Below are 15,126 nucleotides of genomic sequence, written 5' to 3' on the forward strand. Positions count from 1 at the left end.
GTGTATTTATTGTTATTAAAGGAACCTGACTAAATGCTCGTTGGTTTGTTCACATCATTGAAGTGAATGGTGGATCAACTACAGAGATTTGTGGTAATATTTCAGTTGAAGTTTTTCAGGTATAACAGGCCATGTGGCTGACTATAATGAACCTGAAACTGAAGATGTTTGTGTTTACGACTTGAACTGTATACAGTGTTACTGTGGCACCGTCGTCACAGATAAGGCCACATTAATTCATTTCCTTGTATTGAATTTGGCTGATCTGCTGTCCATATTTCTAAGTTATCTCTCCCTCACCTAGCAGTTACAAACAGGAACACCAGAATAGCCAACAAACGAAAACATGAAATAAAATTATGCTTCTTTTCACATTATATTTAAATTTTAATACCCTCGATGACAGCGTATAATTTCTCTGATCAAATACTAAATCATAAATGAGGTGGGGAACAACAAAACTGGTTGTTTTGAACATTGCTTTTTCAAATAAATACATAGCCATATGAGCTGCTATCATAAAAAGGTTTGATTGTTGTTTTTCAGCTGGTGAAAGTATAAAAACTTCAGGGAAAGCTTGTTTGTTTGGTAGCTAAACTCCACAAATGAGCCTTTCCACCCACTGCTTGCTGTATACCAAGTGAAAAGTAATAGTACGCGTTGTGTATTATGCTAATTTGGGGTATAGTTTTTGATTTTTAATAGTTTTAATTTAATTTTGCAGCTTCTGTATTTCGCAAAAGGGAGAGACATACCACACAACCCTTTGCTTTCAAGGTGTAAAAGATGGTTTAGGAAAGCTTAATGGTACGGTAGTGAAGTGGTTGTACTGTGAGTTCTGTGCAGAGGCTGTCATCTCACCTTTTGCTAATGTAACTGCCTTTTTAGGAGTTTGACTCTGATACAGAGATGGATACAATGCCTTGTAACGAGATGGGAAGGGATTTCCTGTGTGGGACAGAATGATGTAATTCAGTAGAGGTGAGCAGGTGTGGGACAGGTTGGCTATATTTAGGTTTCAGGCAGTTCCTGGTGAAGTCAAAGAGTGACTGGGCTCAGAGTCTGCAGATGGGAGCTGTTGTCTAATCTAAGAGTAGTAAACATGTTACATCATGTGGCCATGGCAATTCTGAAGAAGAAGAAAGACTGTACCCTTTTATAGATGGGCAGTAACAATGTTACAAGGTTTGTCTGTTTGTGGATACAGGTTAAATAAAAGTGCATGAGACATTGGAGTAAAATGCAGGTTGATTATTTCCCAGATCCAAAACGAGCAGTTTTCCTTCATTATAATTTCTATACAAATTATTTTCTCACTGATTTTTTTTATTTTTTATTTCACTGTGAGAACATGTTAAACAGTCAACAACAGGACTGAGCAATTATCAGATCTATGAGCACTGTTTTTATGGTACACTGTAGGCTTTTCCAACCAGGTGCTCAGTAAGACAAAGGTTTTCCTCTGGAGCAGTGATGTTATCACATGCACAGCTAATGTGACTCTCACAATATAGTACATCAACTGCCTTTCTGTGTTGCTGTGTCCATGTCAAGCCCCAGTGGAGTCTAAAGAATGGATCAGGTGAATGACGGCAGGGTGCTCCTGAGGCACATCAGGTCACCTGGTTTGATTTTGATGCACACAAAAACAATTACCTAATTCATTTTTTTACTTCATGCCTAAATAGTTGTCAGGCTATTCATTTAAGACTTGTTGGGTTTTGACTCCAATCATTGAGCTTGCCATCCTATTCCCCAATTGTATTTCTCTTGAAATTTAATTGACTACTCTTCTCAGTAATTTTAGCAGCTTAGTTTTTTTTATTTAATGGATAGTATAATAACATGTATTGTCAAGATTCACAAAAATATTTAAAGTTTTATGATGCCTTTGGTGTAGTGTGGTTTTTGTTTTTGTTTTTTTTTTTTCTTTTTTGTGCAATCATACATATGATATAAGTACACTGCATGTAAATACTTTCCATATTAATGTGGCTTAATAACTGTGTAGGATAGACCACAGATTTTGGCATACCATACTTTAATAATCAGATATGCTATATGTTTATCCTGATGGCTTTGACTGATCTGTAAGCTGCGTAATGCCAGGTTTTAAGCTAGTTACTTTGTGGTCCAGTAATGAGAATTCTTTCTGTTTCTGCTTCCATTATAGAAAACCTGCAGTGTTGCTGCTGTGTGTAGACTGTTTTCAGTCCCTTAAAAGTTGAAATGTCACTGTGTTGAATCACTCAGTGTTTGTCTCTGTAAGCACCAGTCCCCTGGGACATGGAACACTATACTCTGTTGCTAACTAAATGTGTGTTGGGTGAACTGCTACACAGCCTATTCCCTCAGTTGCCTTAGATGTAAACTGATAATGGTCTTTCCATAGATTTTTTGGTGTGGGTGCATGTGCCGACTGTGAATATAGTTGCAGAAGAAAAGGTCAAGGGTCGAAACAGGCGGCTCAGACCTCACTTCTGGGAAGAAGGATCCAAACTGCTATGGCCACAAATAATTCATTTGTTTACATTAGGGGCCCCTGATGTACTGTGGGAATACATGTTGGAGGACACTGAGTTAATATGAAACAGAAATATGGACTTTTTGCCAGACTACCAAGCAGCCTGTTGACAACAACTTTAATTATATACATAATACCTAGTTCAGCATTATTCTCTTGCTCTTTTATCTTTATTGGATATCACAAAATACCATATGGTACAAAAATTTAAGGTTTTAAAACAGCGATATTGCTTTTTTTTCCCCCTCAGGGATGTGGTCTCACACCATGACAGTGCAAGACTACCAAGACCTCATAGATAGAGGATGGAGGAGGTGAGTGGCTTCATTCAGTCTCTGCATACTTAGACAAAGATGTTTTTGAATAATACTGAGTTTAACATATACCATTTGGAATATTCAAAATAATGAAAATGTATTTTCCAAAAAAGACTCTTCATATGCTCTTTTTCAGAAGTGGGAAATATGTCTATAAGCCAATAATGAATAAGACATGTTGTCCACAGTATACTATCAGGTAAGGATAGTTATGCTCATAGTCTGTTATGTAATGGTAAAAAAAAGAAGCAAATTCATTAACTTCTGTTTTCTCTGTTAAGGTGTCATGCACTGAAATTCCAGCCTTCAAAATCCCACAAGAAAATCTTGAAGAAGATGAGCAAATTCATTTCCAAAGGGGAATTACCACCAGGAGAGGATGATGGTGAGATAGCAATAACAATTACTATTATTATTTTGAATATATAATATTTATTACTTCATGTATGGATAAACTTTAACTATTAATTCAGCCAAGGATCAGATGTCAAATCAGTGCTCTTAGACTGCTGGACTTTGAATGCATCAGAATGTATGGTTCAAATTTTAGATGGAATTGGGAAAAAAATTCAAGCAATGTTGGTAATTTAACTCTGTAGAACAGATGGTGCAAATGATATTCTTCTTTCTTTCCTTTTTTTTTTTTTTCCCTTTTAGGTGAGCCAATGGACTCTGTGTGTGAAGAAGCAGGCCCACGGGAACCAAGTAAAGTTTGTCCAGCAGAAGTGAAGTGTCCCACTATCACAGAGATGCAGAAGGAAGCAGCAGAGTGTCCCACTATCACAGAAGTTCAGAAAGAGGTAGCGGACGATGCGCCCACAGGTTCAGAAATGTCAAGTAAGGAGCCAGTGTCTGTCCCAGATGCAAGAATGACAGCTGCAGCTCCCAAACCAGGTAAGAAATCTAATTCCCTTTCAAATGGCTGGTTATACTTGTGAAGGCAATGCAATTTATTTCCTTAAAAACATTTGAGATTATCAATTTCAATGTCGCTGGCTGATTTCTTTTTAATCAGGGTAAAGTATTTCCTATTTTGATGCTTTGTGGAGTGATACTATTGTCTTGTCTGTCCTGAAGAAATAATACTTCTTAGAGGACATAGTAAAAATTCCTGTCTTGTAAAAAAAGAAGGTGAAGTCTGAAAAGCAGGAAGTAAACCTTGATCACATTTCTCTGTTGCTAGTTTGGTTCATGCTATCACATTTATGACTAACACCTCCCCTTTTGATAATGTTGCACTAACCAAAACATTGTATCGAGCTGTTTTACAGCTGTACCAATTATTTGGGGTTTCTTATATTCTTTCTTATATTCAAAGTGCATTTAATGTTGTGACTGTAGCTGTAACAACAAGAAACAACAATCATTTTTAAACTGCAGCAATTAAAATGCCTTTGCTTCCCAGAAGGTGTCACTGTTCACCTTCTAATGGAGTCCACTTTGCAGCAGCTTGGTGAATGAGCCTGCAGTGTCCTTTGTGTTTCCAGGAGTGTGTCTGGTTTAGGCTTATCTGTCATATTCTCCTCCTTACACTCCAGTACAGGATATCCTCACGGCCAATTCTCAGTAATGAATTAATAACACTCCTAGTCAAGAGATAATAAACTCCCAATGGACACAGGAAGCAGCACTTCCAGCAAATCATCATGTTTCCTCAACCACTTTTCACCTACTTTTTCCTCTCAAAGGTCTAATGAGAACAGGCCAGTTGCTCATTAATCAAAAGACAGTGACGTCTCTTGGAACAGGAAGCTTGGTGCTGGCACAGGTTGATCAGGTTGTAGATGTAAACATTTTGAGGACTTTCAGGACTTGCCAGTATCCCTCTGCTCCTACACCTGTGACTGCACCACACTCCTGCTTAGACTGTCTAGAGTAACAAGCTTTTTTTTGCGGCTAGCAAAGAGGATTTACAGTGTCAAGCCAGCGGTTCTCCACTCCCCCCTTATTCACCTCCAACAAAAAACACCTGGACATATCTCTCCTTTAGTTTTATGACTGAAGCACTTTATGGGTCTGGGTAGCTTCCAGTTCTTGCTTGAGAAAACATGGCCCCCCATCTGCCTCATACTGTACGTAAAGCCAGAGGTAAATGGATACAAAAGGACATATGGAACATTTGGTAAAACTGTGAATGGTCAGGAATACTCCACCTTGAAATTAAGTCTGTCCTTTCAATTCAGAAAAGAGTTGCAGCCAACACTGAAACGCAAACCATAAGTATTTGATTACCCTTATTTTGTAATCCTCACGGGTGGGTGTGTGTGTGTGTGTGTGTATGTACACACACACACACACACACATGATGGCCTGGCTTATAGGATGCAATGTGGTGTGTTTTCAAATATGCAGTTTACGCAGTGGTGTCGCACATTTGAGTTTCCCTTAAAATGACCCTGAATCCACTCAGGTTAGTGTTTTACTTGTTGCTCACAGATAACAAGATACTCTTCTCACTATAAATAAATTTTGTGTCTGTGTATATGCAAGGAAACAATATGTCACAATTGAAGCCATTTTAATCTTATCCTGAGACTCATGTTTGTGCCAGGGGAAGCATAGAGGTAGAGTGTCATAGCTTTTATGAAGTGCTAACTGCTGAAGCGGGAGCATCTGTCTCTTAAAGGAATGGGTCTGTCACATTTTATCTTAACCATGGCTGCACACGCTGTCATCAGGAGTACCTGTGTCTTTGTGTGAGAGGTACAGAGAACAAATGAATGTGTTTGTGTGTGTGTGTGTGTAATATGTGGAAGATACGCATGTGGTCAGTGTGATTGTGGTACGGGATGTTTGTGGTTGAGTCAGTGTGATGAACACAATCCAGACACCAAGTTACCCCTGACCTTGCAGTGTTTATTCCGACAGGAAAACCATTTCACCAAGCTATAACTCTCCGGGCTGTATGTTTATATCTGATGAACTCGTCCTATTTTAGGTGCTCCAGCCATTTACTATGTAGGCAATACAGCAAACAAGGACATTGATATGAAATCTGCAACACATTCATGAAATCCCCTGTACACTTATAACTCAGAAGCAAACTATTCTCACGAAGAACACAACTGTTAGTGATCCAGAACCCATATCGTAGTTTAGTATTACATTCATATGGAATGTGATGCATAATACATATCTCTGTCTGTTTTCCACATGTACCATTCACATGACACAGTAGAAAAGAAAGTTTAATCTGCTGAAGCTGAATGCTGCCAGTGAACCTTGGCCAGTGCCAGAGTTTCCCCTCTGTAGTTGTCAGGACTGGGTGTCCCCCTGTTCCTTGGGACATTGACGGAGGAGAAACTTACTAAGTGAGCTAATCGTGGCAGCTGGCAATAGGACAAGCAGGAAATGGCTCTCATTTCCTTATTGCTCCAAACAGGATGTGGGCGTGTAAACTGTTGACATGGGATGCCCTGAGAGCTGGAGGGCTTGGCACGAGCTTAGGAGGAGGTGGTGGTGGTGGTGGTGAAGGATGAGGAGATGAAGAAGAAGAAGAAGAAGAGGAAGAAGAAGGATGAAGTGGGGGACTGAAAAGGGGAAACTGGGAGTGACTGAGCTGCTTCAGAGAATGTTCACATCAGTTGTATTGAAAGAGAAAAACAGGAAAGGTTTATGTTTTGTGTGAGTTTTTGTTCTGTTAAAGGCAGCTTGGTAAGCAAAGACACTTATTCAAGTCCAGCAACATGCCCTTGGATTCATTATGTCTTCTGCTTCCGCTTCATTAGTTCCTTACACACCACCAAGCTGCTAACTACTTGGACTTAACTACCATAGACCATATAGTTTTATAGCTTCCAAATCAATGATGTAATGTAAAGACTTTTTAAGCAGGAAAACAAGAAAATAACTTCCATAGGGCTGTCTGTTGAGACTGACTTCTACAGCAGGGGGTACACTAAAGCAAACACGACAGCCCATTTGCCCAGAGGGGCAGCCAAAAATCTGCCAGGAACATGGTGTAACAAAAAAAAAAAAAAAAAAAACCTGTCCTAAATTTGAGACTTATCAATACCAGCAGCTTGAAGTTACCGCTCTTACTCCTCTTATAAGGCTGCAGAAAAGCTCAACTTTTTATCCACTAAAAGGAGTAATTCAGTTATCCTTTAAATGCCTTTTTTTTTTTTTTTTTTTCCTGGAAATACTTTCAGAATGTGATGCTGTGTGTTTTACAATAACGTTTTTTTTGCAGCGGCCTGCTTTATGGGCTCCCTCTGTTCTCCTTCTATCTTTCCTCTGAGCTGCAGGTATAGGAGCTGATCCTAGCCGACCACCATGCCGGAAAGCCAAAGACTTAAGGAAGGAGCGACGTCTTCAAAAAGACCAGATGAGACAAAACACTGATGGGGTCTCTTCTATTGTCTCTCCAATCCCAACCACCCCTAACCAGACCAACCAACCCAAAAGCCTGGAAGATTTCATCAATGAGTCATTGCCTGAAAACGCTTCTCATTGCCTTGAGGTGAGCGGCAATACTGCGTGGAAGCTTTCTCTCCTCTTATTATGACACTTGGAATAAACATTAGCTTATTGTGATGATTCCAGCCATCCAGAAGTGATAGTGTTTCTGGTTTAACTTTCTGTTTCCATAATGTTTGGATTCAGTTAGCTTGAAAATTTGGTTTTATAGAGCCCTCTTCCCTGGCCCCAGTGACTTCACCATGTGTTTATGTGTGCAGAGAGGATAGCTGACCAGAACAGAGTGGAAAAATCTCCCCTTCCCAGTGTGAGTTCAACCAAACGACTGTCACACCGCACAAACTGGTTCGCGTTACCCTGCTGATGACATTGAAACCACAGCTCCCAGCTCAGCGGGTACAACAGGAAATGGAAATAAACTTTTGGCATAAAGCAGAACAATATAGAAAGATCATTGGCAAAAGCCTCAGGTTGAGGTTGGTAGTGTGACGTCATTGTTGGTCTTGACCAAAATTTGAGCCAGATGCAGTGATGAACCAGACAGTGTCTATCGCGTTTCTATAGCCCTCGGGAGTAGACCAAAACTTCCTCCCAGTCATCCTTTTTTCAGTTGGATTGATTTGCTTGCCTGCAATTATAGCTAATTTTCAAGTGGGCATTAGCACAAGGTTATCCGCTGCAAATGAAAAGTTAATTATCCATTTCACAAGTTAAATAATTACAATAGGCCTGTTTTTTGACACTCTTAGGTGTTTGGGTAGAAATGTGGATGATAAGCTGATTAATCAATCTATGTGCTGAGTTTTAACTTTCTGAACTGTTGACTGAGCTTAAGAAGGCTTTCACACCAGCACCAGGAGAAAGATGTTTACACTAGAGCAATTAAATGCAGTCAAATTAAGCTTTATCATAAACATGTCATGCTACTTGACAGATTAGAAGAGGCTATGTGTGAAATCTCTGAAAATAAATATAGATGGATGAGAAACTTGATAATTTAGTGCATTTTTGCTTTGGTGCTGTATTACTGTGAAAAAGCTCAGTTGAAATTCCTCTCTTGACATGGCTGTTCTGAATCTGTCTATGGAGAAGTGTTTTACTTTTGAAGGAATTTAAATGCATAGCAGAGTTAAGTCAATGCAGACCAGACCAGATCAGATGTATAATACCTTCCCATTGTTACCTCTGTCCTGGTCTCAACTGCTGCTGTGGTGTGACTGTCCACCACCAGGGATCAGTGTGAGACTGTGCTCAGAGCCCCTCAGGAAAGTGTGAAATTACTCACCCGCTATTCTCGTCTTGACTACTGAGTGCTGTCACTTTTCTCATGATCATAATGTGTCCAACATTGGAATACTTTCTAATGATTTTTATTTTAATTTTATTTTTTTCATCTTCAGAGCAGCGCATTAACTCAGGGTTTTAAATGAAGGGCTGAAAACACAATATTTAATTTTGATTAAAGTCAAAACAAAGCCACTGGTATGATGTGGCTTTATGTGAACTTTCTTAAACGGCTCAAGTATCAGACTGGAGGTGTTACATTCCAAGACTTTTATGAGAATTGTGAAAAGTAAATTTTCAGCCCGTTTAATATCTGCTGCAGTGTAGGTTCACCAAAGGGGTTTCAGCCAATCACAATATCTCTAGCTGTAGAAGAAAATTGAAGAGACCGAAGTTGAGCGTTGTCCTTTTATGTAAGAGAGACCCAACGTCTCTGTTTGACTAAAGGATGTGGACGCCAAGTGGTCATATGAGAGAGACCCACTTAGATCCAACTCAAACAAACCCTAAGTTCAGTTCATCTGTCCTGTCCATCCAACGGATTCATATGGCAGCGCCTCTGTGGCCAACAAAAGCTTCCAAAAGAAGAGAAGCTTAATTAAATGGGGCCAGAGGATGAGAAAGTTGAATTTCTCTTTAGATTTTGCAACTTTAGCAACACTGAGCCAAACTTTTCTTTCTATCAGAGGGATCTTCTCACCCACCCTGTTATGCCTGATTCTTAGTGCTGCAACGTCACCAGTAATAAGGGCTTTATGTCAGGTTTTAAATACGTTCATGGCTTTTAATGCTTTGTGATACAACCTCAATTTTATTATATAGCTACCAAGTGTCTGCATTGATTCATTTATTATGTAACTTGCATATTTTTATACAGAGTTACATTCAGTAGTTTCTATTGGTCAAAAATCAAACTTTAGGTGACATGGTGATGCACTGAAAATGGGCCCATACACATGCTGGAATAAATAGGCTAATGATTATTTCTATCAGTGTTTCTTTTTTCTTTTCCTTTTTGTTTTCTTGAGCAACATCGGCCATTTTTGTGGCTTGATGGAGATGGGGATAACTCACCCCCGCAGTCATCAGTGAATGCAAGCACTACATTTAAGATATGTTTTTGCATTTTGTTTGGAAGATGGTTGAAGCTCTTAATGATACTCAGCTACATGAGGGTGGGGACATGTCACTCTCTCCATTTTCACAGTTCTTTCACACTTTTTCTCTATTTTATCACCACTTTTTATTCTCAGCACTACTTTTCCCATTTTGATATTAACCCTTGTCTGCCCATATTCTTTTTGAAGGTGAGGCTAGTGCGCTCCAATCCCCCTAGCCCGCAGTTCAAAGCCTCTTTCGACGCCTCCTACCAGGTGTACAAACTCTACCAGATGGCCATTCACAAGGACCCTCCTGACAAACCCTCCGAGAGCCAGGTCAGAGTGCGGGGGGCGCATAGGTCAACCTGCTCGAGGCAGTGTCCAGGAGGGAGGGGGTTGGCTGAAACGTTTGGGTACTCACAGGGGCATCAAAAGGAGTTCATTTTGCTGTCTTTTCAAAAATTAAGAACAAAGACATTTAAATTAAAATGGGTGCAGTTATCTTTTTAGGGTGTTATTATGTCTTTAAGGCAGTTGCAACACATTTGGCAATATGTATAGAATTTTTACAAAGACTGAGAATCTTGATTTTATTTATTTATTTTTGTTTACTTTTGTAAAAAAAACGATCAATTTCAGGTTTAAATCATATTGAGCAAAAGTCAAGACTCCACATTAGGTATCTAAAATTGGAAATAAGTTTGAAACTGGTAAACAGTTGGAGTTTCAACTTTCCAAAGTCCACTCTCAGGGGGAAAACCAAAGTGTCTTTACAAATGAAATAAAGGTACATTAACATGTTCGTATTAGGCGAATGTATGTATATTCAAGCGTGACTCAAAGGGAGAGGAAATGGAGGTTAAAATGTTTCCATACGCCACGGCTGAGAGCAGTGTTTCTCCAGGTGTCAGAGTTGGCCCTCTGTTGGGCAGTCGGTCGTTAGTTGTTTCATTTTGGGGGGCCAGTCTATCAGATGAACCCAACCAGCCTTCACACATTTACCTCGTCTGTGCCCCTCCTCCCCATCCTTTTAATGATGGTTCCCTTTTTCTGAACTGGAATCCAATTTCAATTTAGGATTGCTGGTAATGAGATTTAAATTTTCTTTGTGCGTGCAGTCTGTTTCATTTTGTTTACCGTCTCGAAAGTGTGGGAAGACTGCATGTGTGTAGCTGAGATGATCCGTTCAGATGTATGCCTGGATTTCTGCGGTTCTGGACCTTACGCCAAAAATATTGATTTGTGAGTTCCCAGTCCTCCGGGTGTGATCTGTGGTAAAAGCTGGGCAGTGCACTGGCCTCATCTTCAAATTGCCTAACATCATACTCCTTTAAAAACACACTCTGTCTCCTAGAATCCCATTGCTTTCATGCATTCGTATGTCCCTCGTGTACAACAATCTGATAAAATCACTAAATCAAAATTCAAACTTAAAACAGACGAGCGGTATTACCAAGGACTAGGAGACTGATGTGAACCCTAAAATGCCAAACCACTACTGCTGATTCCTGCCAATCTCCATTCCATCAAAGTATCTGTCCTTCCTCTCCTTCTTTTTTTAAAATTCACTTTCGAAATATTTACTGTCTTCAAATCATTGTCAATCCTAATAAAACCTTCCTCCACGCCCTGTGCTTGAAGGTGAGGCTAGTGCCGGTCAGCTTTGAGGACCCTCAATTCACAGCGTCCTATCAGCAGTCGGTGGCACTGTACGCCCGCTACCAGATGGCCATTCATGGTGATGACCCCAGCGAATGTAGTGAGAGTGAGGTACTGCATGATTATTATTCTGCACCTACTTTAGGGTGTTAGTGCACATGCTTCCTCTCGCTTCATACACATGAAAACTGCTTTTCTCACTTTTTGTTTTAATGATTTAAAGCTTCTGGAATTTTGTGTCTACTATAACATTTAATTGTCCTGGTATCTAATTAAGGTAATTAAAATGTTTTCATCATATAGTGAGTCTTTAAGCTGTATATGTGTCATGTGTAAGTTGTGACTGTAAACTATAAAACAGAGTGAATGTGCACTATTCTAAGCAGTGAATGAGGCACACTGTCCAGAAATACATGCGATCAGGAAGCAGAAAAAGTAACAGCTATTAAATATTAAAATGCCCAGCCAAATACACAACCATTTATATTATGAATTATACACACACCTCTTTTTCTCCTGTATTTCTATATGTATATTTATATGTATAATTAAAACTGGAGAAAATAACGTTTAGGGTGCAGAATTGCTCAGCGTCCTTACTAACCTGAGAGGGCCTTTTGTCCCTCAGGGCTGGAAAAACAACCTCCCCCACCCTCCTGCCAGCAGGCCTTCAGTAAATGACTGAATTCTTCTGCTTGTAAAAGTAAGGTAATTAATAAATAATAAAAACTGTCAGATTGGGCAGACTGTGGCAGATTCTTTCCTAGTGCCATAACACCAGCTCTGTTAATAGGGAGTGTGTTTGTGTGCGTTTGTGTGCACAGCTTCAGCTTTAGGTTTATAACTGCACGGGGATCTGAAGAGTTCAAGAGCTAGAGGAATAACATGTAAAAAAAAAAAAAAAAAAAAAAAATGTGTAGAGCTGCACAAACAATTCTCCTGTCCTTTGGTTTGCCAGAAAATGACCCCCCCCCCCCCATTTTTTTTTAATTGATGGTCTTTCCAGGTGGTATACTGACTGAATTTAGTGTAGTGTAAAAGCACAGGGAATAAAGGTTGGGCTCATTACTTTTACAGGTTAGGACATTCGTTGTAATTCACCTTGCCATCTCTACCTTTGGGATCTGTTTAGAAACAATTAATGTAACTGTATTAATTTTGACTGGGATTAATAAAGCTGATAAAATGTCCAATGCATTCACTCAGCTGTTTTCTGTACTTAATGGAGATATTCTAGAAGTGACACTAATGTCCATATAAGACTTACATCCTCCTAACATCAGCCAGCCACTTAAGTGTTGGATGGCATTAATAATAGCCCTGGACATGCCCTGTTGCCTTCTTCAGGTTCACTGTAGTTCATTTGAATGCAACCAGCCTTAATTGTTCCCACGCAAACAAAATTAACTGAATTATATTCCCCTAAATTGTAATCACTGCTGTAACAACCACAGTACTAAACACAGCTGATTTTATATTTTGGCCTGTCAAGATCCCGGTTAACTCCCCTATTCTCTTCCCAGAAGCTCAGAGCCCCCCATTGTCCCGTGGCATTCCTAAAGAAATGGGAAACATATTGTTGTTGTAGTGATGGCACATTGTGGTCCCATGCCATTCTAGGTCTGTTGCTGCTACCTAGAAAGTTGGGTCATTTAGTTTTTACAGAGGTATTTATTAATCTATTAAAGGATTACCAAGGGACAAAGTTGAATACCATCAGTCTGGCTCTGAGCCAGGAGATAGGAAAGATTGTGTGTTTGTGCAAGTTGAATTGCTCTGCCAAAATTGTACTATCATTAGACAGTATGATGTTCTAAGTGGAATGGTTTTATTTGGTTCAGGATGCATGCACTTCCTGCCATACCATGACTAGATGGGAGCAAGACATAATGCCATCCACATCCAATCCTGGTTTCCTGACAGAGCTGAAGCACATACTTACAATTATTTCGACGTATATGCATATGCACTCGCTCGCACGCATACACATCCTCCCTCTCACTCACACTTACTGTTCTTAACTGCTGTGCTGATCCGTGACTCTGGGTTTCTGCACATGTGGCATTCATTTTCAGGAATACAAATCCTCTTAAATCTGTATTTACTCTCCTTGATGGCAAGAGCCTCAACAAGGACATATGAAGAGGAAAAAAAAAAAAAGTATAAAGCATATGGAAAAATAATTTTTTGCTCAGATTATCCTGAAGCTATTTGCAACATGCTTATGTGCAATATTAAAAAATTCAGTAACACCCTGGATAAGGAGCATTATTTTTGTAGGTCTCCTTAGGCCTGCTAGGCTCCTAAAGCACCTTCATATACCCTGGAATAAACAAAGATCTAGTCCACAGAGGAAAATAAACTGTATTGGAGTGTTTTATTGTTTTATAATGTGAGACTGAATGCAAGTGCCTTGTTGCTCAAATAAGCACGGCAATTTGAGCATGTAAAGAGCGCAGTGCCGAGGGGTTTAAGTGGCAATTAGCTTTAAGCAGATGTGTGCCTTTATATGTATTGTCTGTATGCTGTGTGTGAGAGAAGACATGATAGCTTTGTGTGTGTGTATGAGACGGCTGTTTGCTCTCCTAATCTTACACAGATGAGTGTTTACTATAGGAAAGGGAGAGTTAGAGAGGAAGTGATGGACTCCATGTGTTGGTGATGAGAACGTTCCAGAAGGTACTCTGGACTCAGATCCACTTACTGGCATATGTGTTTTTGTATTAGAGATAGACGCAGAGAGGAAGCTGAGATTGTATAATCATGTTTGTTCCTATATTGTCTCCCTGCCTGGGTGACTGTAACTGCACGTGTGACCGCCTGTCTCCTGCAGAGGGTGTGTGTCTGTCAGCCTGTCAGGGCTGTGAGCTCTGGTGTTTGTCAGAGACTAAAGAGGGCTCGACCTTGCCAGGCTCCAGGAGAGCGGCCTCACCCAATCGAGCAAGGTCAATGCAGCAGTGGATGGCCTGCTTGTTGCTCCTGGTTTGATTACCCAGCAGCCCCCTGGTGATGTCAGAGGAGCAGTGAGATCCTCTTTGGTGTCAGAGCTCATCATGACAAGTTCTCACCCTTGTAGGCTACTAATAAAATAATCAAATAATACAGCTTTTCACTGCCAAGTCCACTTGAAACTTGCAGCAGCCAGTGTAGCATGGCCTCTATAAATGATGTCATCTAATAACTGCAGCTGTTGGTAAACCGTTTAGTTTCCTTTTCTCTCTCCTTTTTTTTTTTTTTTTTGGAAAGTGTTTTAAACAAAAGTTTCATTTGTGCCCTTTGGCAATTTTTCACATCAGGAGGCTTTGCTGTTGGTAATTTGTTGACTGGCAAAGCAGTAGTCACTGCAGAGTTAGGAGTGGAAAATTACACTTTACTAGCATTGGTAACACAGGTGGAGAACTGGATGAGAATTTTTTCGCATGAGCAATGGTCATTGTGGACTAAACTGAAACAGCCTCTCATTTCCATATTGTTCATAGAAAGCATGGATCTCTAGCAAAACCTTTTTCTCATCATCATTTGAATGAAATTTCAATACATTTACATGCTGTCCATACTCCCCCTTTACTCACCTCCTCGCTGATGTGAGGTTGCATCGAGGGTAAGTGCATTGTGTTTCACAGTTTGTGAGACTGTTACACTCAGCACAACACCTCTCAGCAAGAACTACGTGGACTGTGGCAATGCATGAATTTATTTAGCTTTGTTTACTTAGCAGGTTTTGACTCAATCCTTATGTTTTATAGATTTGCATAATTTTATGACTCTAACTCAACTAATATTTTATGGATTTTGTAATTTTTTTCTGATGAGAATCCAACTC

General features: G+C 39.8%; 1 protein-coding gene across 4 annotated transcripts in view; it reads left to right on the forward strand.

Annotated features, from left to right (window-relative positions):
- The window catches only part of ate1 (arginyltransferase 1), a 46,173-nt gene that overhangs the window by 799 nt on the left and 30,248 nt on the right, over positions 1 to 15,126 (forward strand). Inside the window, exons 2-8 of one of the 4 annotated variants that reach the window (XM_029520812.1) lie at positions 2,775 to 2,838; positions 2,978 to 3,040; positions 3,123 to 3,226; positions 3,499 to 3,735; positions 7,089 to 7,303; positions 9,852 to 9,980; positions 11,286 to 11,414. In XM_029520812.1, the coding sequence (XP_029376672.1) occupies positions 2,775 to 2,838; positions 2,978 to 3,040; positions 3,123 to 3,226; positions 3,499 to 3,735; positions 7,089 to 7,303; positions 9,852 to 9,980; positions 11,286 to 11,414 (941 nt within the window). The remainder of the gene's footprint in view (positions 1 to 2,774; positions 2,839 to 2,977; positions 3,041 to 3,122; positions 3,227 to 3,498; positions 3,736 to 7,088; positions 7,304 to 9,851; positions 9,981 to 11,285; positions 11,415 to 15,126) is intronic. The other 3 variants (XM_029520814.1, XM_029520815.1, XM_029520816.1) reach the window with 3 other exon arrangements.

Source organism: Echeneis naucrates, chromosome 15 (assembly GCF_900963305.1).
Source record: "Echeneis naucrates chromosome 15, fEcheNa1.1, whole genome shotgun sequence".
Taxonomy (NCBI): domain Eukaryota; kingdom Metazoa; phylum Chordata; class Actinopteri; order Carangiformes; family Echeneidae; genus Echeneis; species Echeneis naucrates.